Raw genomic sequence first — 21,822 nt, forward strand, 5'->3', positions numbered from 1 at the left:
AAACTGCTGAGCACAGCGAAGAGGCTCAAGAGGTGTTTGTTGAATGAATGAATGAATGAAGAACAAACGAATAAACTACATGCCAACACCCCCCCCCTCAGGTTTGCGGGGGCAGAGCCCACAGGCGCCATTTCTGTGGGGCAGAGGGAGGTGCCTGCGTCCCTGGCCCAGGCTACCTTGTCCTCGGCTTGCCTTCTGGCTTCCCCTCCTCTGCATTCCTTCCCTGGCAGAGGAGGGGTCAGGGTATTGCTCTGCATCTGGAAGCTGCCGCGGGAGAGCAGCTGGCCTGAGCTAATGTGAGGAGGGCATTAGCCGGGCTGCGGCTGGGGACACAGGTGACACAGGCCCAGGTCTGCGGACCCTGCAGAGCTGCGTGTCCGCGTGCCGGCAAGGGTGGGGCAGGCTCCGTATGGGTGCCTCTGGGTGGGTCTCAGCGACTGACCAGGGTTGCGGCAGCCTGCCTAATAGCTGGGTGGGTGGGGCCAGAGGAGCCCCCAGGGGCTCAGTGAGGATCTCATGGGGACCTGGGAGGCTGGGAGGGATGAAAAACTGCACTGACCAATGCAAGGAAGTGTGAGACCAGCTAGGCAGAGTGGTGGCAGGAGGGCCAGGGCAGGGAGTGCAGGAGGCAGCCGGAAGTGGGAGGGTGGGAGCCCAGTGGAAGGCACTGGCCGTTTCCCGAAAGCTTTTGGGCCCCTGGGATGCAGAATCTCAGCCGTGGTGTGGGTCCCGACCGAGGGCCAGGGACGTGATGGAATTCCACATCCCGAGCCAAGGGAACAGGCACTGCAAAGCTGCGGAGAAGCCGGAATCACCGCTGCCCTTGTGGGAGGGGCCCCGGGGGAGGCACCGGGACAGGGCAGGGGTGAGAAGGAGCTCCCACGGCGGGCCACACCGAAGGGCGCGTGACTGGTGGTCAGTGAGCAGCAGGTGCAAGTCGGGCAGCAGGGCCGGGAGGCGGCTCCCTGGCCCGTTCTAAGGACCATGCTCAGGACCACAGACCATCCAGCACTGGCTCTTCAGTGTGAAGTCCACAGTCTCAAAGGGTGTTGGGCACGGAAGGCAGGGTGTGAACCCAGGCTGCCAGGGAGGGGAGAGCATACCCCCACGCCCACCCTGGCCCGGAGGGCCGCCATACTCAGGGGAGACGTGGCAGAGGGACCGGGACAGGGGCCACGTCCCTGTGCAGCTGACCCAGGAAGCAGTCCACCTGTAAGTAATCTCTGAGGCCAGGGCAGGTTGGGCGGACCTGGCCCCAAACTGTTCCTTGCTGCCTGGGGCTGGATGGACCCACAGCGGCATTTGTGACATGCATGTTCCCAGGCAGCAGGAAAGGGGGTCTGACAAACAGACGCTATGCAGGCAGGAGGGGCTCTGTGTGTGTGTGTGTCTGTGTGTGCGTACACGTGTGTCTCTGAGAGACAAGAAAGGAGGGAGGGAGCTGGGAGGGTCGTACCGTCGGTCCAGGCCTCGTGGATGGAGGCCTTCTGCCGGAACTTCTCTGCCAGGTGGTCGAGCCGCTCCAGCCTGCGGATCTCGTTCAGCAGCCACTCCTCGTAGCCCTTCTCGGCCTGCTCCAGGTGCTGCCAGCCGTTGTTGATGTCCTGTGGGGGCGGGAGAGGGCAGGGCTACCACAGGGAGCTGGGGCACGCAGCAGGGCAATGCCTCCCTGAAGGTTACCACCCTGATGATGACGGGAAGGCAGCAGAAATGGGCTGGGGTCACATCTCTCCCCGGCTTTGCTGTATCTGCGTGTCTGGACAGGGCCCAGCACATGGCAGGTGCGGTCAATACTTTTGGAGTAAATGATTGAATGAAAATGAACGAATGCCATACGGGGCACTGGGAGTCAGAAGGTGACTGTCCAGTGAATATTGTCCCTCCCCTGAGAAGGGGTCTCAAGCACTGGAGGTCCTGGAGTCACAGCCAAAAGAGGGTCCAAATTCAAACAATTCCACACAAACTATGGTGTGGTTTGGGGATGGGTGTAAAAGTCTGGGGAGTGATGGGGGGAGAAGGAACCCAGTAAAGTGTCAAGTGCATGCCCCACCGCACTCTGCACTCCGAAAGCTGTGCACTTCAGTTAAGAAAGACCATGCTGGGGAAATAAGCCTGTGGGCGGTGAGCAGCCGCCCCTCAGCTGTTCCCTCACAGGGAACCTGCAGCCCCACACACCTCCTGGGCCCTGGCCCACCCTCAGCCCCCGGCACTCACCGAGACCATCCTGCCCTCGGAGGGCATGAAGGCGGGCCGGTTGCTGAGGCGCAGCTTGGTCTGCAGCGTGTTGAAGTTGATCTCCAGCTGGCACTTCTCCTGCACCTTGGGCGGCTTATGGACGCGCCGGTAGTCGCGGAAGTCCTCCAGCTTCTGCTGCATCTCCTGGATGGTCTTCTGGGGCACGCGGTCCTCCAGCCAGGGGATGGTGCGCCGGATCCACTCCAGGAGCTGTGGGCCCACAAGAAGCTGCGGTGGCCTCTGCAGGGGACCCTCTGAGCACAGATAGGGCCGCCCCCGGCTCATGGGCACAGGGGACCTGGATCTCCGAGGGCCCCATCTTGGGGAATCACCCCTGCTCCCCAGCTCGACTTTTCCATGATTCCCGACGGGAATCCCATGACCAGGAATTCTGGGAACACGTGCCCCCTCTGAACCACGGGGCTGTTCTCTGGCTACTTCCTGCTCCTGCCTTTGCTTTTGGCCTTCCTTCCCTCACCTAAGCAGGGCAGCCTCAATTCAGACGCCCCTCCTGGATGGCCGCCCCCATTGCACCCCCATGAGAGCCCGCTGTCGCCATCTGCACCGAGCTTCACACTGAGAGCCTCACTGTGTCCTGGTCACTGACTGTGCCGCCTCAAGGGCAGGGCTGACTGCACGCCTAGCTCACTCTCGGGTGGTCAGTGCCATGCGCGGGGCCTGGGACACAGAAAATTATAAAGTACAACTGAAAAAGAAAGTGACCCGTATGAGCCACTCATGTCTTTGATGGAGTGAGACCAGGGTACAAACAAGCAAACAAACTGGACATTCTAGAACAATCCTAGGAGAGGAAAATCGAGTACTGTCCAGCATAGATAGGCCCGGGGAAGTGATTCCCAAATGCCAACCTCTGGCAGGATGAGAAAACCAAGGACAAAGGTCTCCGTGTGTGTTGACATCTTGGTGCGTGATGCTAACTGCCCTCTCTTGGGAAGGGCCGGGATCCTAAGATATAACCTTTTAACCTTCTTAGGTGTTAGACATGATGGTGGTAACAAACGGTAGCTTTTTCTTTTAAAAATATCCTTAACTTGGCAAAATAAGAAGTTCACCACTCTAGGTTGGCTGGCAAATACTTTCCCAAATTTTCCTGGTCTGTGAAATCTCGAAGTCGGGGAACCACTGGTCTAGAAGAGCAGTCAAACTACTCCTCTTGGGGAGCGTAGATGTTTTTATTTTTTTTTAATGTGGAAATTTTAAAAATAAAGGGGAGAATCTAGGAGAGATGTACTAAACACCCACATTCCCAACTGATGGTCCGGGTTCAGGTTCCGGAGCAGGGCTGCCTGGGTTTGAACCTCCGTCCCACCAAGCCGCATGGTGGTGGGTTTGTGCCTGACCCTCTCTGGGCCTGTTTCCTCACTTGGAAAAGGGGGTAATAGGAGTTCCCTCCTAACAGGGCTGTTGTGGAGATGGTAAATCCTGTTCGTGAAGTGCTTGCACGGGGGCCTGACATGACAAACTGCTGTCCTGTCACCATATCAGCTCTCGGGTCTCTCTCCATCCTACGGAATCAGTCTCTCCACGGGTGGGGCACGGGAACAAAAATTTTTTAAATTTTTAAAAAGCTCCCCAGCTGATTCTAATGCAGTCGGGTGTTCAGAAAACTCTGTCCTTGAGTTATCTTCTGTAGAAACCCAAGCTCGAGACCCCAGAAGCCAGCCAGCATAGTGACACAGCAGTCTGACCCCTTAGTCTTGTAAAATCAACCCGAAAGGTCACATACTGGCTTGGTCAAACTCCACAGCCTATATAACCTTATGACCTTTTCTAGAAAGTCTCGCTGCCATCCCTGCTCTCCCCTCTGCAGATGTCCCATGACCTTTGGCAGAGAGTAACAAGAGGTGACCTAATCTTTCAGCGCTGGCGGGGCCACCAGGGCAGGGGGGAGTGACACACTCACGTCGCTGGCCAGCCTCTCATAATCTTCCATCAGGTGTTCATTCTCCTGGTTGACAGCCAGCACCTTGCAAATCCGGTTGGCGGCAGTCTCAGCCTGGGGCAGGGGCGGGGAAAGCACACAGTCAGGGCTGCCTGGGGGCTGCTGACCCTCCCTCCTGACAGGCACGTCCCCTGAAAGCTGGCTCATCCGTGGCCCACACAGAAGTCCCCAAGGAGGGAAGGAGAGGAAGCACAGCATCAGCAAGATGGGGCCGAGTGGCTGTGTCCTGACAGGCCTTTCCGGGGCCCCCAAAGCTTACTGCTGAGGCCCCCGCCAGGGGAGCTGGGCCTGTGGGCTCTCTCGACTTGGACCATGGAGGTGCTGAAGGGGACTAGGGAGCCGTACGCTCACCCACTGTGGGGGAAACGGACTCACAGGCCCTCCAAGAGGAGGGTTGGGTGAGGCTGGGTAGGGTCCTCCGCTAGGCTAAGGACCCTCCCCTTGGCTGGGAAGGGAGACCGCGGGGAAGGCCGAGCGCCAGAGAGCTGTGGCGGCGGGCAGAGGGGGGGGTGCTGGCGCCCCCCAGAGAAGTCTGGTGGTCAGTGCGCAGGCAGAGCATGCCCGGCCCCTTCCTAATCCTCCCCTCGAGGAGGCTGGTGAAGGCTCAGAGGGCGGAAGTCACGATGCACAGGGCGGAGGGGAGCCAGGGCTTCGGAGAGTAGGGAGCGGTGCAGACAGTGACTAGTCTCTGCCCAGAACTACAGGACAATGTCCTGCTTTGTCCTGCTGGGGGGAAAATGCAAGGACAGGAGAAGGAGGGTGAGGGATGCCACACAGAGACCAGGTACCTTTCAGGAAGCACAGAAAGGGTCCAAGAAGAAGAGTTGAAACGGCAACAGAACAGGAACAGAAATAGTGAGGAGGGTCTACAGAGTGGTGGGGAAGGAAAACAGAGAGGCTTGGGGGTGGCTCCAGACCTGGCTAGCTGCAGGCACTGACGCCCAGCCTCCCACTTCCACACGCTGCTCTGGGACAGGTGGGGAGGTGAGTGGGGGACAGCTGAGAGTGGTGCGCGCACACACACACACACACACACACACACACCCTGCTTCATGCTGCAGGACACAGGCCGACGGCCACAGGCAGTGCTCCTCAGAGGTGAGGTTCCCGAGGGCCTCGGCCAATGAACACCCAGCCCCTAGTGAGTGCAGGAAGCAGAGCCAAGATCGCAGCTTGTGGGGGAGTCGCGGACGTGAGTCCCTGACCCCAAATCTGGAGAGACAACCGGCACCCCAAGCTCAGCTCCACTGCGCTGTGCAGGCCCGCGAAGGTGCGGGCTGCTGGTCACAAGTGTTTTGGTTCACCACTGAGTTCCTGGCACCCAGCTCAGGGCTTGGCGTGTTTGAGGTACTCAAGAGTTGATGAATGAATGAGTGAGCAAAGGAACAAGGAGCAAATGCTTTAGTGACTAGAAATAAACTATCAGGAGAGAACGGGCAAACTTGGTGCTAGGGCTAGGGTTGCCCTTGCATTCATGAAACAAAACAAAACCCAGAGAGCACTCTTTTAAGAGACTGGATTGAACCTCTGGGGAAAAGACAGCCACAATAATAAAAGCATTACAAGGATGTCCTGGGAAGTAAACACGGGCCGGGGGAAGCTGGGCTCATAGCCGGAGAGGCCTGGATCCTGCACGTCCCTTGGTGACGGGCAGCTCCCAATAGGCCGGCCTTTATTTCCTCCCTCACGAGAGGGGCCCAGCTGCCTCAAAGACTCCCAAATGCTCTGACCTGGGCTTTCCTGCCAGTATCCCTTCCCACAGATGCCTCAAGGCCTCCGGTCCCCCACACCAGAGCTCAGCTCTAAGCATGAGGGGGCAGTTTGGGCAGAGAGAAGACACTCCCTCGAGGGCAGTGTGGTGGGCAGCGAGGCTGGCTTGGGGCCCGTGGAGGGGTGAGGCCAACACAAACGTGCTGTTAGTTGGGGTTTGTGGCGAGGAATCTATCACCGCCCACCCCCCCCCCGCCTTCCTGCTAGGGTGAGGGGTCCCCTCCACTCTCCCTGCCTGTGCCCCCCCACAGAACACTCCGAACACGAGCTCCGACCACCTGCCGGGGAGGTGGCACGGGAAGTGGCACGGCGGGCAGAGGCGGGCAGAGGCGGGCCACTCTGACTGCCGGGCCGCGGGCGGGGCGCTTAAGGGGCCAGGCACCGTCCTGAGCTCTTCACCCGCATGAGCTCACTTCATCCTCAGGACAGCCCTGAGACGGGTACTAGCCTGCTCCACGTTTTCCACGTGGGAGAACGGAGGTGAAGAGACTTATCCGAGGTCACACTGCTGAGAGGCGGCCCAAGCAGATGGCCCGTAGGAAGGCCCCCACTGGCCTTGAGGCTCTGAAGGAGGCAGCAAAGTCCCCGCCCCGTGACTTCAGTGTCCTCCTCTTGTAAATGGGGATAACGGCACCCACCCCTCCCGGGGGTGTGCAGGGGACTCTTAGAGCCTGTGCACATGGAGTCCTCGGAGCAGTCCCTTGCATGCAGTAAGTGCTCAATAAATGAGAGCTCATTTCTTCTTGTTCTCCTCCCTGCCCAACTGCCAACGGTGACACAAAATCAAGCTGCTGGGAATACACCGCTGGCCAAGACCAGACACCCAGGAGGCAAGTGGAGGGGACAGAGCCGGCCAGGCCTCCACGTGGGGGCAGCTGGGCACCATCCTGTGGAAGCAGAGGGCTCCTGACAGGCGCAGCAGGGGACACGTGAGGTCAGCCAGGCTCGGGGAGGGCCGCTCCTGGGAGCAGACACTTCTGACGGCCCTACCTGTGTCCGCGGGGCTGCTGGGGACAGCGGCCTGACGATCTGGGTCAGCAGGAGCAGGCCCAGAGCCTTTCCTGGGGCCTTTGGGAGGGGACAGAGCTGCAGAGAGGGGCAGCAAAGCCAATGCTCCGGGCAGAGGCACAGCCAGCGCAGCAGGCAGGTGGCCGGCACGGATCACGGAAAGGGCGGGGCGGCCAAGCAGAGCAGCACAGGCCCAAGCTGCGCTCTGCCATCTAAGGTGACACTGGGATTCAGCTGCCTTGTCTGAGAAACCAGGGTGCCACCACCCATCTCACAGAGTGGGCGGTATTCACAGAGAGACTACCTGTGGTGTCTCGACACTGGGCCAGCACCGGCTCGGTGGTGGCAATGGAGGCCCACAGTCACAGGAACCTGCCAGACTGGGTCGGTCCTCAGGCCGCAGCCCGGGCAGGGGGACGTGGGGGTGGAGGGGTGGCAAGGGCGAGTCTCCAGCCACAGCAGTGAGGGTGCTCCCGCCCCAGCTCACCTTTTGAGCCCCCGAGAAAGCGTGGTAGAAGCAGGACACGTAAGTCATGATGGCTTTCTCATCTGGCCTCAGAGTGCCTACAATATCTGCGCAGAGAGAGAGAGAGAGAGAGAGAGAGGCAGGAGAGAGTGAAAGACGCAGGAAGGCCGGCCGAGGCCCAAGGTTCATGCGGAGGAACAGCGCTTGCTCTGGACTGGAAGCCAGACCCTGGCTCCGGCCTGGGTGGGCATGTCTTGCCGGGGTTTTGTAGAGGGGAAGGGGGAGGGTCTGAATAAGATGGATTCCTTTTCGAACCAGGCCTGAGTTTGTGAAACACTAGCAAGGAAGCCTTGTTTAGGGCTGGAAGGATCAGGTGTTATCTGATCTTCCTGGAAACATAAGCAAGATCCTGTCCGGTGTGACCACCTACCACCTTAGCATAAACCCCTGGTGGTCTCCTGATGTCCCCAGAATAAAACCCAAACTCCGGATCCCAGACTACGATGGTCCTGCACGGCCTGGGCCTGTCACGTTTTCCGACCTCATTTTCCTCCCCTCTCCTACTCTTCTCCAGCCATTCCTTGAAAAAGCCATGCTTATTTACACCTCAGGGCCTTCGCACTTGCTCCCTCCTCTACCTGGAACACCTTTCCTACAGATCTTCACCAGGCAGCTCCTGCTCATCTCGCCTCCCCTGACAGCCCCAGCGAAGCAGCCCCCACGCTTCCCCATCCCACCATCCTGTCCCATGCTCTCGACTGCACTTATCACATGAAATTACTCTATCTGTGGACACGCCTGTTGTCTGCCTTGCCCACTAGAATGTAAGCTCCATGAGAGCAGGGACCGTGCCTGACTCAGTCACTGACTATATCCTAAGTGCCTGGAACAGAGCCTGGCACAGGTCAGGCCCTTGATAGACAGTGTGGGCAAGGACTGAATGGGCGGAGGTGCCAAGGAGTCAGGGGGTGGCTTCCAGTCGGAGAGAGACCGCTGCCGTCTGCAAGAGAAATGAGGTGAGCACGGGAGGCGAGAGGCAGCAGCGGCATTGGGCAGTGGCAGCGAGGTGGGCCTGCCTGGCCCTGCCCGGTACCTTCTGCGCTCCTGAAAAGGCATGGTAGAAGCTGGACACATAGGTCATTATGGCCTTCTCGTCGGGCCGGGCCGTGTTCACGATGTCTGCAAGTGAACAACAAGGGTTAAACCGCCCAAGCAGGGGCGGGTGGGGCGGGGGCGGTCACCCACTGGATCCACAGGCTCCCAAGGCCACAGCCATCCTGGGAGAAGGACCCTCAGAACTGATTCCACGGCCCTTGGCGACTCCAGTGGGCTTGGCTTGGCCACACCCTTGGGCCCTCCATCCCCCATGGTCACTGGAAAGGCCAAGCCTGTGGGAAATGGATTAAAACGAGGCCACTTCCTCTCTCTGAGAGTGGCCTCAAGGGGCTGCTAGACGGTCAACCCCAAAGGCCACCAGAGGCCAGAGGCATGGGTCCTGGCTGGGGGTGGTACATGGCTGGGAAAAGGAGCAAAGCCAGAAAAGGAAAAAACACTCCACTTTGGTGGGCTCCAGACTCCGAGGCTGTGGCAGGCAGGGAAGGCAGAGGCCTTGGTTGTTTGCAGGAGTCAACCCTCCTGGCGACCTCCCTCGCCCCTCCGGAGGGAGGGGTGGGATCAGTCAGGAAGGCAGGGCACCTGGGCCCAGCCCAAGAGGCAGCCCCTGAGAGCTGACCCTTCAAGGACCTCTTCCCCACCACCTGCACCCCTGGCTGCTCAGGCTGCTCCTGCTCTGGCTCCCTGGGTGACACCACTGTCCCCAGTTCACGCTGATTCATTCAGGCGTTCTGGCTGGCTCCGCCAGCTCCCTGAGGCTACTGCAAGACATGCCCACAAAACAGGGTGCTGACTGAACAAAAGGGATGTACTTACCCTCTGCATCCAACATCTTGGGGATGTCTAGGTATTTCTCAGCCACTTCAAAGGCATTGTTCAGGTTGGTGACGGGGTCGTCCTGGGGGAGGGAGGTGAGGGAAGGAGGAGAAACTTGGTCAGGGGCAGGATGCACAAGCAGAAGGAACAAGGGCTGGCCCGGAAGGGAGGGATCTTGGGAAGGGCTAGGACTGGAAAGGGTCCTTCAGGCAGTTCTCAGCCACCTGTGCTGCTGCAGGGATCAGTGAGGGGAGGGGGGACACCCGGGTAAAGTCAATTCCTACCCAAAGGAATGCCTCTGGAAATCTTTGTGGGGCAAACTGTGGACCCTTTCTCCAGAGACAATGCAGGCGTGCTCTTTTCTTAGAATTTCCATCCATCCCCAGACCCCAGATTAAGACCCCTGCCCTGAAACCCACACTGGTCCAGACCTGAGAGAGCCCTGGGCGTGGGGGGTGGGGTAGAGAGGGAACGGAGTGCATCCACGTTCTAACCTCCCTACTCTAACTGCCCCCGTTCTAACCTCCCTACTCTAACTGCCCCGCTGCTTACAGGATGAAAGGCACTTCACCCTGACCCTCCCTCAGGTGCCTTCACCTAGGCTTTCCAGCTAGAGCCCAATACGATTACTCACTGCGGACTGAACGGGCTAAGTGCAGGCCTGTGCCTCCCCAACCTGGGATGCCCGCTCTCTGGCCCTCAACTGCCTCCTCCCCAGAGGCCCTGACCCCACCGGGTCAGCTCAGGTGTGCCTTCCTTCCTCTGGAGCATTTGTCCGGCCCCATCCCCTCTCCACTCCCACGCAGCCTGAGCACATGCACAGGGCCCTGTACGGCTGGTTTGCTCTGGACACAACTGTCCTGTCTTCCCCGCGAGGCTGGCAGCTCCTAGAGGGCAGAGCCTGGGTCTTACACGCTCTGTACAGGCAAAATACAACAGGACCCCGCACGGGACAGGGCTGTCGGCGGTGATGGTTTAGAATTCTTTACCCCTCCCCAAATGCTTCCAGAATCTAGAGGGTTAAGGAAGGGCGGCTATTAAGCATGGCCGGCCAGGCCCTACAATAACCCCAGGTAGCTGCGATGACCAAGGAGGGAGAAGGGCAGTCCCCAAGGGGAGCAAAGGAGGCGAGATCAGCCACCGAGCCTGGGGTCTGCTGACAGGTGGCACAAGGCCCTCCCAGTCTGCCCATCTGAGCACAGAGTCCAGCTCTGGACGCCAGCAACAGATGGGCTTGGGGGCGGTGGCCCGGAGCCAGGGTCAGACTCAGGGTGTCTGTGGGCCACTGAGGGGAGCAGGAGACACGTACCTTTCTCAGCTTGTCGTACTCAATCAGCTCTGGTCTGTGCCGGTGGATCAGGGCATTGAAAGCAAGACCGTCCTTCCAGCTGGGGATGGAAAGGCCAAGGTTATGAGTGGAGCCCCCCCACCGTCATGGGAGGGCTGCAGGCTGTGGGCACCCACAGGAATGATTAACTCCCACTCAGTGAGGTGGTTTAGAGTGTGTGCCTGGCACTGTAGGCAGACGGTGTGGCCGGCTGGCCGTGAACCTGGCTGCTGGAGCCAGACCATCTGGGGGAAATCCCAGCCCTTCCACTCGCTGTCAGTGTGACCTTGGGCAAGTCCCATAATCTCCTGCTACCTCAGTTGCCACATCCGTAAAATGGGGATAATACAGTACCTACACTTCATTGGGCTGTTGTGAGGATGAAATGAGTAAATATGTGAGGCTTTGGCCGATACCTGACAAATGACAAGTGCTTTGAGTGCTCGTTACCAGGGTAGCTGTGACCTGCTGAGCACTGTCCCTGCAAGGCCCCACTGAGCCGGGCAGGCCACTGCAGGCCCTCTGCACCTTAGCTGACCTGACCCGTGGGCTGGCTAAATGCCGGGATGTGGCTTGACACGAGGGGCTCTGTTCAGAGGAAAGTGACAGCTGGTCACAGTCCATACTAGTCACACTGGCTCTTTCATGGGTCAAGGTTAATGACGCCTCCTTAGAAAGACCCCCCCCGGCCCCCGACTGTGGTACTCTTCCAGTTACTTTCTATCACCTTATCCTACTTTGTCGTCTTTCTATGACTCCTCTCACTACCTGAAATTACGCTGTTGGTTTCTTCACGCCTTTGTGAACTACTGGTCCCCCTGCTGTGGTGTTACCTTCCAAGCGTGGGGACTTTATTTTGGTGCTGCTGTATTCCCACTCTTGGCATGGAGTAGGCATTCCATAGACATTTAGTGATTGAATAAATAAACGAGTAGAAATGCACAGGGACTTCCCTGGTGGCACAGTGGTTAAGAATCCGCCTTCCAATGCAGGGGACGCGGGTTTGATCCCTGGTCGGGGAACTAAGATCCCACATGCCTCAGAGCAACTGAGCCCGCAGGCCACAGCTACCGAGCCCACGCTCCACAAGGAAAGATCCCACGTGTGGCAACTAAGACCCAATGCAGCCAAAAAAAGAAAAAGAAATGCACAGAGGACCAGCCAGCTGGTGGCAGGAAAAGGAAGGAAACACACAGAGGAGCTCAAGGGAGGGACCAAATGCTCTCAATGCAGAGCACAATGGTCCCCAACGTCCAGTGCCAGGGCTCCAGGAAGCCTGAAGACACAGCAGGACCTCTGTGGATCCCATGAAGCCCCGTTCTTCATTCCTACGTGTGCCCTCTCCCTGGTCCATCCACCCCAGGAGAACACCAGAGGCTCAGAGAGGTGAGGTCACAGAGTCACACCAGATCTGACCTCGGGGCCGCCCCCAAAGCCTGCACTCCTAACCCCCGGGCCATGCCACGCTCCCAGATCTTGTGTGGCACTGACCACACTCACCTCATGGACACACTCATTTCCCGCCCTCAACCGAGGAAGAACAGGCTCGTGCAGGCCGAGTCTTGTTCCTCTAGTGGACATGGTACATTTTTCCCAACACTACGTTCACTAGCAACCGTAAGGATGGCAGGTCCCTCTTGAGAGGTCAAAACAAAGGAAGAGCTTTGTTGTTGCTTCTGAGTTACCTTGCTTGGGGAAAAAGAAGATTCTAGAGGGCCTGCCAGAGTGCCGGGCCTTAATGCCTTTAGCCTGGGACGGCGAGGTGACTGCTGCCTCCCCCAGGGGACGCAGGGACCTTGCCAGGGGCTCACGGGGGCCAGTGGCAGGGGGAGGGGCCGCTGAGAGCTGGCACCTCACAGACCATGACAACACCACAGGAAAAGAGAGAGGGTGGGAGGACCGCATCTCAGGTCCCAGGAAGCAGAGTGGGAATGATGTGGGCTGGGTGCTTTGGCCGGCGCTCACCTGATGTGGAAGTTCTGCACGTTGACGTTCTTGTACGGGGCCGTCTTTCTCTGGCACCAGAGAAGGAGCCCTTCCTTGGCAGAGGTCTCTGCAAAACACATGAGGATGGTGAGCACTGGCCCAAAACTAAGCGCTCAGAACCCAGCCCCGGTGGATTGCACTTTCGGCTCGGGCATAAGGGTCGCACAGAACCTGGGGGAGAGGCCCTTGGACGGAGCAGCAGCAGTGCCCCTTCCAGACGCGGGTGGGCGCCTGCTGATCCTAACAGCACGCCAGGCCCCGAGGAGCAGTCCCTTGCCTGGGGTCACCCCAGAAGTGGCAGTGGCAGGCCAGTGTGAGGGCCTGAACCGGCGCCATGTTTCTGACCCCAAAGCCTGTGCCTTTAGCTGGCAGGACACACGGCCAAACAAGCCCTGATGCGGGCCTGCCCACTCAGGGTCTCTAGACCTGGCCGCAGCTTCGAGGAAGCAGGGAGGGAGGGCCCCAGGAGGTCCGTCCGTTCCCCGTGGACAGCTCTGACTGTCCTCAACACACTGGGAGTGCTACAAGTGACCAGATAGATGCGCTCCCTGCTGTGGTCTGTCACCAGGAGCCCCCTCTGCACACTGGCCCTGTGTCTTTTCTCATCCTGTGGTGGCCTGGACCAACCCCAGGTCCATGGAGGCCAAGGTCCGAGGGTGGGAGGCTAAGTGGAAACATAGGTGCTGACGCCCAGGAGAACGAGGCCAGGCCTGACTCTATCACTAGTTTGCTACTTGACTATAAAATGGGGCCACACTTGACAAGGGTGGTGTGAGGGTCCACTGAGATGGGCGGCTGCGGGGGGGACCCTTCACCTGCAGCCTGGGCCAGCACCTCTACTAACCACCCCCAGGCAGGGCATCTGAGTGATGTCTGGACACAAGAAAGAGCCTCAAAGCATGAAGACAAAAAGCCCGAAATCCTAACTAAGTCCCCCCAGCTCGGGTGGAACCAGGGTGGGGAGGAGAGGCTGTTCTTTGCCCGTGAGCAGGTCCTTGGCTCTCACCTTCCACAGAGATGTCCTGGATGGCGAACCTGAGGATGATGGTCCAGATCATTCCCAGGGTCATCTTTGCGTTGCCGTCCACAATCTCTGCACACAGGGAAAGGGGGCAGAGGGCAAGAGGGTTGTTAAAACCAGAGTGGGACTCCCCAGGTGGCCCCCAGCCCTGTCTAGAGATTAACTCCAATCATCTGAAAGAGCTGCCTAGGCCTGTCCTCCACCACCTTCACTGGGAGAAGATGTCCCCTGAACACTCCGGGAAGTGCTGTCCCTAAAGCCTTCTGCTGCCTGGCACCTTCGGGCTTCCATCCCCGTGTATTCTCGGCCACGCAGGCCTCTTCCTCTCTGGGCAGCTCATTCTCTTGACCCAGCTCAACGGACTGCTCCCCGCTGAGCCTCGTCCCAGGTGTTGGGCCTCCGTTTCCAGGACCCACCACACCTTATGGGCATGTCTCTTGAGAGTCTGCCCACTTCCTTCCAATCCCACTGCCGCCACCTTCGTCCGAGCCACCGTCGTCTCCCTCAGATCCTCCCGTGCTGCCTCCTCCATCCCCACTGCGATCCACCCCGCGCGGCAGGCACAGTGTTCACTGGAACAGGTGCACCGGATTTGTGTCGGTCGCCTGCTTTGTGTTCTGGAGTCTGGCTTACAAGGCCTGCCCTGCGTGACTCCCACCTCCCTCCCCAGCATTCTCCAGCTCCGTCCTCTCAACAAGCCAGCTCTCTCTTGTTTTAAGGATCTCACACCTTCTGGCCCGCCACAAAGCGCACGCCTCGACCCTTTCCTCACATGGCTGGTCCTTCCCAGCCTGTAAGGCTCTGCTTATATGTCACCTCCCCAGAATGGCTTCCCTGACCGTCCCGGTGCCTCCCTCCCCAGCACCCTGCTCTTCCCCTCACACACTGATATGTGCTGGTTTGTCTAGTTGGTCACTGTCTGCCTTCGTGATCACCTCTGCACCCCCAGCACCTGGACCCGGCCCTTGAGAAAGACACGGTGCTGCAGGGAGGGGAGGGTGGGTAGCACAAGGTCCAGCTGATAAGTGCGTGCTTTTTTAACTAACCGAAAACCAGCCTCTCTCCCAAACTCCTGGGAGTGAAAGAGAAGGGTTTGGACCACACGTTCTTCAGCTTCAGCAGCTTAAGAGAAAAACCACTTCTGCAACGCTCAGGCACCGTGTGTCTGCAGCCAGGTGAGGGAGGTGCATGCAAGCGGCCTCTTCCTGGGGCCCATGGGCCCAACGCGCCTTTGGCGGTCCTCTCAGGCCTGCCACCCCCACGCCTCTCACACACCGGATGCAGGAGAGAGGATGCGGAGAATGGAGGGGACACTTCAAGAGAGCTTGCTCACCAGCCTCGAGAACAGAAAACTCTAGGCGGGCTTGATCTGGGAAGGAGGCACGATGGTCCCCCAGAGGATGGGGCCCAGCCTTCCCCGAGGACATGCTCGCTAGGAAAGGGTGGGTGCTCTTTTAGCCACTGGAGAGGCTCCCCACAGCGAAGCCATGGGCTGACGGCCGAGGGCACCTCTCGGCTTGAGGGTTTCAGGAGAGGAGATAATGCGTAGCTGGCCGCCTGGAAGCAGGGGAAGGACACGTTGTCTGTCCAGCTCTCTCCCAGTGTTAAGAACCCCCACGGCCGGAAACGAGGCCGAGCCTTCCCAGCGTGGGGTGAGGGCGGTGATTCATTCAGGAAATCTACGCTGCGTTCCCCCCGAGGGCCAGGCACCCCAAAGCCGGGGACGGACACAAGCTGGAGAGGAGGCCGCAGCGCCCATACCCAGCCGCTTCCACGAGCAAGCTGGTCACGGAGGACTCAGAGAGTCCCTGTGAGGGGAGGAAGACGGCCGCTCTCATGACACATCCACCAGCTGCTTCTTGGACCTGCAGCTGTGCCTCCGACTCCCAACCCCTCTCACAACCCCCACGAGGAAGCCACGTTCCTGCAACTGCCTAGATGGTGTGGAGGGACAGGGAGCTGGGGGTGGGCGGGGACTGGGGCGCTCAGGTATCCCAAAGCCCTCGGAGCGGCTCCAGTCAGCTGTCCTCCAGAGGCCCGACGGCCACGGGGATTGGGAGTGAAGCAGCTTGGGCATGAACGGAAAACATTTTTAGACTGAGTTTTTCTCCAGATGAAAACTGATGACTGCCACGGGTCTCTCCTCTAACCCCTTCTGTATTTACAGGCTAGCATCTGAGCAAAATCAATGCAGCTGTGAGAAGCGGAAGGCTGGAGGGGAGCCAGGAGGAAAGAGCCATGCAAGAACAGAAAATCTCAGGGTCTGACTGAGTTCAGGGTTTTGATTTTTTTTTTTTTTAAGCAAACACCAACCACCTCAGCCGTGGCATGCGAGGCTTGGCAGCGCTCCCTGGAGAGGTCCCGGGTTGGGGCAGAGCCCTGGAACGCGGGATGCGCATTCTGGCCCGGAGTCCTGGCCAAATTCTCGGAGCCCTGCCATTAGCGGCAATTAGTTTTCTTTGTTTTTCTAAAAGCTGGGACAACATGGATATGGGGGTGTAGGAAACCCTGCTCTGATTAATGACCAGAGCTGGGAGCCCAGGCTGATGGGGAGCTTCTGGGCTCTGTCAGGCCTCGCCTGGTCTCCAAAGGCGTCTGTGAGACAAGAGCCTGCACTGGAGGGAGGGCACTCCGCTGCTCTAGGGAGGGCTCGGAGACAAGGGTCACAGTTCCAGGTGCCCGCACGGGGCGCAGAGGATCCCGGGTATTCTGTCAAGAGGCCACACTCTCCCAAGCTGTGCAGCCAGCAAAGTCTGCTCACTGACCTTTGGGCTTACACTCCCTGACACCGGGCCTCAAGCGCCCTCCCCTACTCTGAGCGCTCCTGCCTGCAGACACCAGACAGGGCCTAAGGGCGAAGGTGCTGCTGGCTCAGAGAGATGCCGTGTCACGTGTCGGTCTGTGTCCCTCAGGCCCGGCACCAGGAGGGCGAGTGAGGGTGTCCGGGGTCCAAGTCAAAGCCATTCCTCCCCCTGTGCCCCTCATGACCGGGTGAGCTGGATTTCCTGGTCTTGGGCTGGATTATCCTTTGGGGGAAGGGAGGGAGGTCTGTGGGCCCAGCATCACATCAAGGGCAGTCACTGTGGTCGCTGCTTGGTGTATCTGGGCTTTAGGCACCCCCAAGTGCTCTCTCTGCCACCAACACAACTTCTGTTCCCAAGGCAGAGGTCGGGCCCCATCTGAGCTCACCTTCCGCCCCAATGGAGACCAGCTTGACTCCTTTGCTGGCGATGAAGTCCAGTGCCTTGTTCACATTGTTGATTTTGTGCACTCTCATCTTGCCCCGCTCCGGCTTAGGTAACCGCTCCCCTGAGGGCCAAACACCGAGAAAGAGAGGGAGAGGAGCTTCAGGGTCTCCGCTGCTCCCCAGAACAGGCCCATGCCAGCGCAGTGCTGCTGCAGCTGGTAAAGGCCCCGCTCTTCCCTGAGCAGCAACGGGACGGCGGGGTGGGTAGCACCCCGTGGGCACCCGCAGGAGGGGGCTTCACCTGAAATGACCTCCAGGAGGAGCATGAGCTTGAGCCCGTCTCGGAAGTCCTCGTCGATGTTCTCGATCTGCGTGCCGGCCTTCCTCAGGTGGGAGTTGCACCAGGCTGTGAAGGTCTGGGGAAGCAGAGGAGAGCATGGCTTGGAGGGTCGGCGTGTTCGTCAGGGCTCTCCAGCAAAAGGGCCAGGTCACAGCCCTGACCCTGCGACAGCACGGCTGCCACGGGGCCCTTGCTCAGGGCCAGGTCCTGGGCCCCACTTTTTATCAACAATGACACTGTTTCTGGTCTTTACAGCGACCCAGGCAGGTGGATCTGAGGACACTGAGGCTCAGGGCAGTTACCAGACTACCACTTGGTCAGCCAGGTGACGAGTGGCAGAGCGTGGACTGGAAGCCACGTCGGCCAGCCTCAGAGCAAGTGCTGGCCCCACCACACCCTGAGTGAGCCCACTGCACGCATCGGGCAAAGGTGCTGACGGAACCGGGTCCTGAGCATGGAAACAAGAAGCAGGGGTCCAGCTCCCGCGGACACGTTCTTCTGGACAGACCCACCAGCCCTCCATCCCCCTGAGCGGGCAGAGCAGACCACAGGTCCCCACGGCCCTGGCTCCCTTCCACCTGCCCCTCCCCTCAGGCAGGGGCAGCGATTTCCCCATCACTGGCACAGAGATGACTTGGGACAGAAAAGCAGTTGGAAAACAAGCCTCCTGTAAATTCAAGGTTTGCTCAAGTCAGTCTCTCTTCGAACTGCCAGTAGCCCAGTGGCAACACCTCCCCCAAAGGCCGGGCGCACAGATCCTCCGAGCCTTGTGGCACCCCTACATATGCTGTTTCCCTAGAGGCCAGACACCCTCTATTCCCTGGAGAACATCCCACGCCCCACCCTTCCACATCTTAAGATCCAGTGTATCTCAGAGGGGGCTGGAAGGCAAGTAGGAGGCAGGCACCCACCCCCACCAGGGTTAGGCAACCACATCTGAGGAGTAACTGCCGGAGGATCACAGGGCACGCGGGTGCTGGAAGGCGAAGGGGCCTTTTCAGGTGGAGAGGCCCGTCGATAAGAAGCCCAAACCCCAAACCAGAGCACAGAATGCCCGAGTAGTAACCACCACTCAGCCCCCTGCTGGCTGGGGCGTGTTATCAGACTTCAGCGCCAGGGGTGCACGTCACATCAGTTAAGGTGCATGTGCCCAGATGCCTTCTGTGGAGACAGGCCCCTGCAGCAAGATCTGGGAAAAACCCCACGCCTGCTTCTCACGGGAGTCCCTCGCTCTGCCCTCGTCAATCTGCAGGGCCCAGCGTGGAGGTGGGCCGACAGCCAGGAACGCGCAAGAGCCCATGTGCACCCGGGTACCGGCAGAGTCCATGTGGGGCTGAGGGGCTTCCAAGGAGCCTCTGGCCAAGGACCATGTGTTTTGACAACTGTCACCAGCCCTGCTCATTCAGAGACTCAACACGAGGCCCCTCCCAGACAAAGAAGCCGCCTGATTAATACGCTGCACCACAGGTACAAGGTTTCCTTCCAAACCCGAAGCGGGGGGAGGGCTGCGAACGGGCAGGGCACCCCGCCCGCCTCCCGCCAACACGAAGAAGAGTTCTTCCACCTCGGAGACGGACACCCACGTGAGGCTGTCTCCTCAGCGACGGGCACCTTTACCCCGCTTCCGCCTCGCCTCAGCCCGCACCCACCCATCCCACAAAAGCAGTCCCAAGTGCGGCTCCTCCGGACGCCCCCACTGACTTGCTTGCCCCACCCCGACTCTGACTCGGATGCCCCCTCCTCGTGCAGCTCTATCACAGCACCATTGTCTCTGCTTCTGCCTCCCCACAAGCATGAGCTACTTTGGGCTCTGGCCAGGAGCAGGTTCTCAGCAAGGCATCCGCCTTCCCTACCTCGCTTCCCACGCTCCTTCCCCTCTGCAGCTCTCAATTCAGACAGACCAGGGCTACACCACTCATGTGGGCAGGTTACCCAACCTTCCTAACGTCAGCTTCTTCATCTGCAACCTGGCGATGAAGACACCACCTGGGTCACGGTCAGTGTGAGGGTTCGAAGCGGCAATGCCTGTAGAGCACACGGCAGGTGCTCATAAGCGGCAGCTCTCCGCACAGCCCGTGCTTCCCAGGATCTCCTCCTCTACCAACACCTGGCCCGCCTCTTCCACTGAGTGCCTTCTCCGTCCCCTGCCTGCCCCCGCCACCGCGCTCGACCCTTGGCATCTCTCTGACAGCATTCTCCAGTCATTTTGGGTCTTATTGCATGTGTGCGTGCTCCCAGGGAGTAGGAATTAAGTCTCACATCGCACATGCATTTAGAATGCCCAGGGCTGCCCTGGTGGCGCAGTGGTTGAGAGTCCGCCTGCTGGTGCAGGGGACACGGGTTCGTGCCCCGGTCCGGGAAGATCCCACATGCCGCAGAGCGGCTGGGCCCGTGAGCCATGGCCGCTGAGCCTGTGCGTCCGGAGCCTGTGCTCCGCAATGGGAGAGGCCACAACAGTGAGAGGCCCGTGTACCGCCAAAAAATAAAATAAATAAATAGAATGCCCAAAGCACAGCAGCCTCGGTGGTGGGCAGCGGGCGGGCGGGGAACTCAGCCACCCTGTAAAGCAGAGGGCAGCAGCAGGCCAGGCTGGGGCAGGAAGTGGCAGGGGATGCTGGGCCTCTGCTAAGGCATGTACCTGAAAGATGCTGCGGGGCAGCAAAGTGGCCCATTACACCCCGTGGCCGAGGATGCAAGAGGGCAGTTCCCAGAGGGCAGGCGTCCCTGGTGCTGCGCTGCTGCTGGGCCGAGATCTAGGTGCCTGGGCTGCAGGGAGAGCTGGGCACGTGTCTGAAAGGCAACCCTCTCCGCCTCGGCCTGCCTGGGTTACACCTGGGGTAACCCTTCGGGGTTTGAATGCCAGCCCCTCGGCTTACTTCTGTGTTTCCAACCAAGTGACTTGGCCTACTTCCACCTCAGCTTCCTTCTCTGTAGGATGGACTTATCAGAATCTACCTCCTGTATTTGCTGTAGGGTTAAATGGGGGGGAATGCTTTAAAACATCTGGCACAGAGCTTGGCATCAAGAGCCAGATGGACTGAGCATGCGCACACATGCAAACTCAGCCACCCCGGCCGCTTCCCATTCCATTCCCAGGAAGGATGGATGAGAGCCCGTCTCTCTGCAAAGGCCCTTACCCCACGGCCATGGGTGGAGTGGTAGCAAGATACAGCAGACCCTCACTCCAACCTGTGGAGGCTCTGAACGAACCTCGCCTCATTGGGTTCAGGCAGTCTGTCCTCAGAAGGTCACGGCACCGTCCACCCTGCAAACATGCGTCCCATCTCTGCACCTTTGCTCAGCTTCTCTGGGCAGGAAACAAGAGCTCTGACTTGGGGCTCACACAGACCTGGATTCCAATCTTGCCTCGGCCACTGAGGCCACCTGCCGGCGGGGTAACCTCGGGCAAGCAATGAGCCTCAGGTTCCTTGTTGGTGAAATGGAGGCAATAACCTCCCCTCTTAAATGAGGATTAAATAAAACAATGCAAGTAAATCACTTATGACTGTGCCTGGCACAGATTAAGTACTCAGTGTTATACAAACCTCAGGGAAAGGACTATTTTTAAATAAATGGTAACTCTGCCCTGTACTTCTGTCTCCCTGGCTGGAAGCAGGCAGAGGCCCAAGCAGAATACAGAGCGGGTGCTTAGGGGAGAATATCCACTGGCCTGGTCTCGCCTCGGTAGTGAGGAAAAGCCTGTGGATATTCTCCTGAACCTGACACACGATGGGAACCCCGCCGACAGGCCTCCCATCCTCACTCCACGGCCTGCGCGGCCCTGTTTTCTCCTCCTGGAAGACGAGGAGCATCTACTGACACCGGAGGCTTGCTGGGTCCTGGGCGAGGGGCGAGGGGAGCGGGAGTCACGAGGCCCTCCTCGGGAACGAGCCCACCGTGCGCAGCCACTGCTCCACGCGGCATGACTGGTGAGTAGGAGCTGGAGTTCCAACGGGACATGAAAAATTCATAGCTTCTTCTACTTGGCTACAAAAATAACATTCTGCTTACTCACTCCCTCTCCCTACCCAGTTTAGACTGAGATGTGTGGGGTGGGTAGTGTGGAGGGTGGCTGCTATAGATGGACGTCTCGTGGGCCCACTGTACCCCCTCCACCATGCAGATCTGTCAGAGCACGAGCTACAGGGCCCGACTGCCCGAGCGTGGCAGGCCCCACGGGCTCCGCGATGCCCAGGTCCCTGTGGGGCGGGACATATCCACTCCCACGACAAGGGAGGATTCGCTACATGCCGAGCCGGGGCCAGGCCTGGTGCTGAATCCACAGCAGTGAGCAAAAGCAGACCCAGGCTGCACTCTGAGGAGCTCCCACTCTGAGGAGGAAGAGGACGGATCTCATTAACCAAGCAACTACTCAACTACAGAAGAGACACCCTTAGGAAAAGCGGTAACAGTAACAACCACAGCAGATACTTCTATAAGCTAACTAGGTGTCGGGCACCGTTCTAGGCACTTCGTCAGATGTTAACATCTCTCATCCACAAAGCTACTTTGTGAGGTAGTTGCTATTTCTGGCCCATTTTACAGATGAGGGAACCGAGGGTCTGACAGGTGACATGACTTGCCCGCAGG

The 21,822-nt window shown here is 59.1% G+C and overlaps 1 protein-coding gene across 5 annotated transcripts in view; it reads right to left on the bottom strand.

The window, feature by feature from the left end:
- ACTN4 (actinin alpha 4) overlaps positions 1-21,822 on the bottom strand; it is a 72,585-nt gene that overhangs the window by 11,356 nt on the left and 39,407 nt on the right. For 3 of the 5 annotated variants that reach the window (XM_060288316.2, XM_030874337.3, XM_030874342.3), the window contains exons 2-11: positions 17,194-17,308; positions 16,895-17,014; positions 13,691-13,777; positions 12,664-12,751; positions 10,681-10,759; positions 9,372-9,453; positions 8,536-8,621; positions 4,160-4,252; positions 2,215-2,445; positions 1,457-1,604 (exon numbers count right to left, since the gene is read on the bottom strand). In XM_060288316.2, the coding sequence (XP_060144299.1) occupies positions 1,457-1,604; positions 2,215-2,445; positions 4,160-4,252; positions 8,536-8,621; positions 9,372-9,453; positions 10,681-10,759; positions 12,664-12,751; positions 13,691-13,777; positions 16,895-17,014; positions 17,194-17,308 (1,129 nt within the window). Of the gene's footprint in view, positions 1-1,456; positions 1,605-2,214; positions 2,446-4,159; positions 4,253-7,463; positions 7,550-8,535; positions 8,622-9,371; positions 9,454-10,680; positions 10,760-12,663; positions 12,752-13,690; positions 13,778-16,894; positions 17,015-17,193; positions 17,309-21,822 lie in introns of all 5 variants that reach the window. The other 2 variants (XM_030874341.3, XM_030874338.3) reach the window with 1 other exon arrangement.

The sequence above is a fragment of the Globicephala melas genome, chromosome 19 (genome assembly GCF_963455315.2).
Source record: "Globicephala melas chromosome 19, mGloMel1.2, whole genome shotgun sequence".
NCBI classification, from domain to species: domain Eukaryota; kingdom Metazoa; phylum Chordata; class Mammalia; order Artiodactyla; family Delphinidae; genus Globicephala; species Globicephala melas.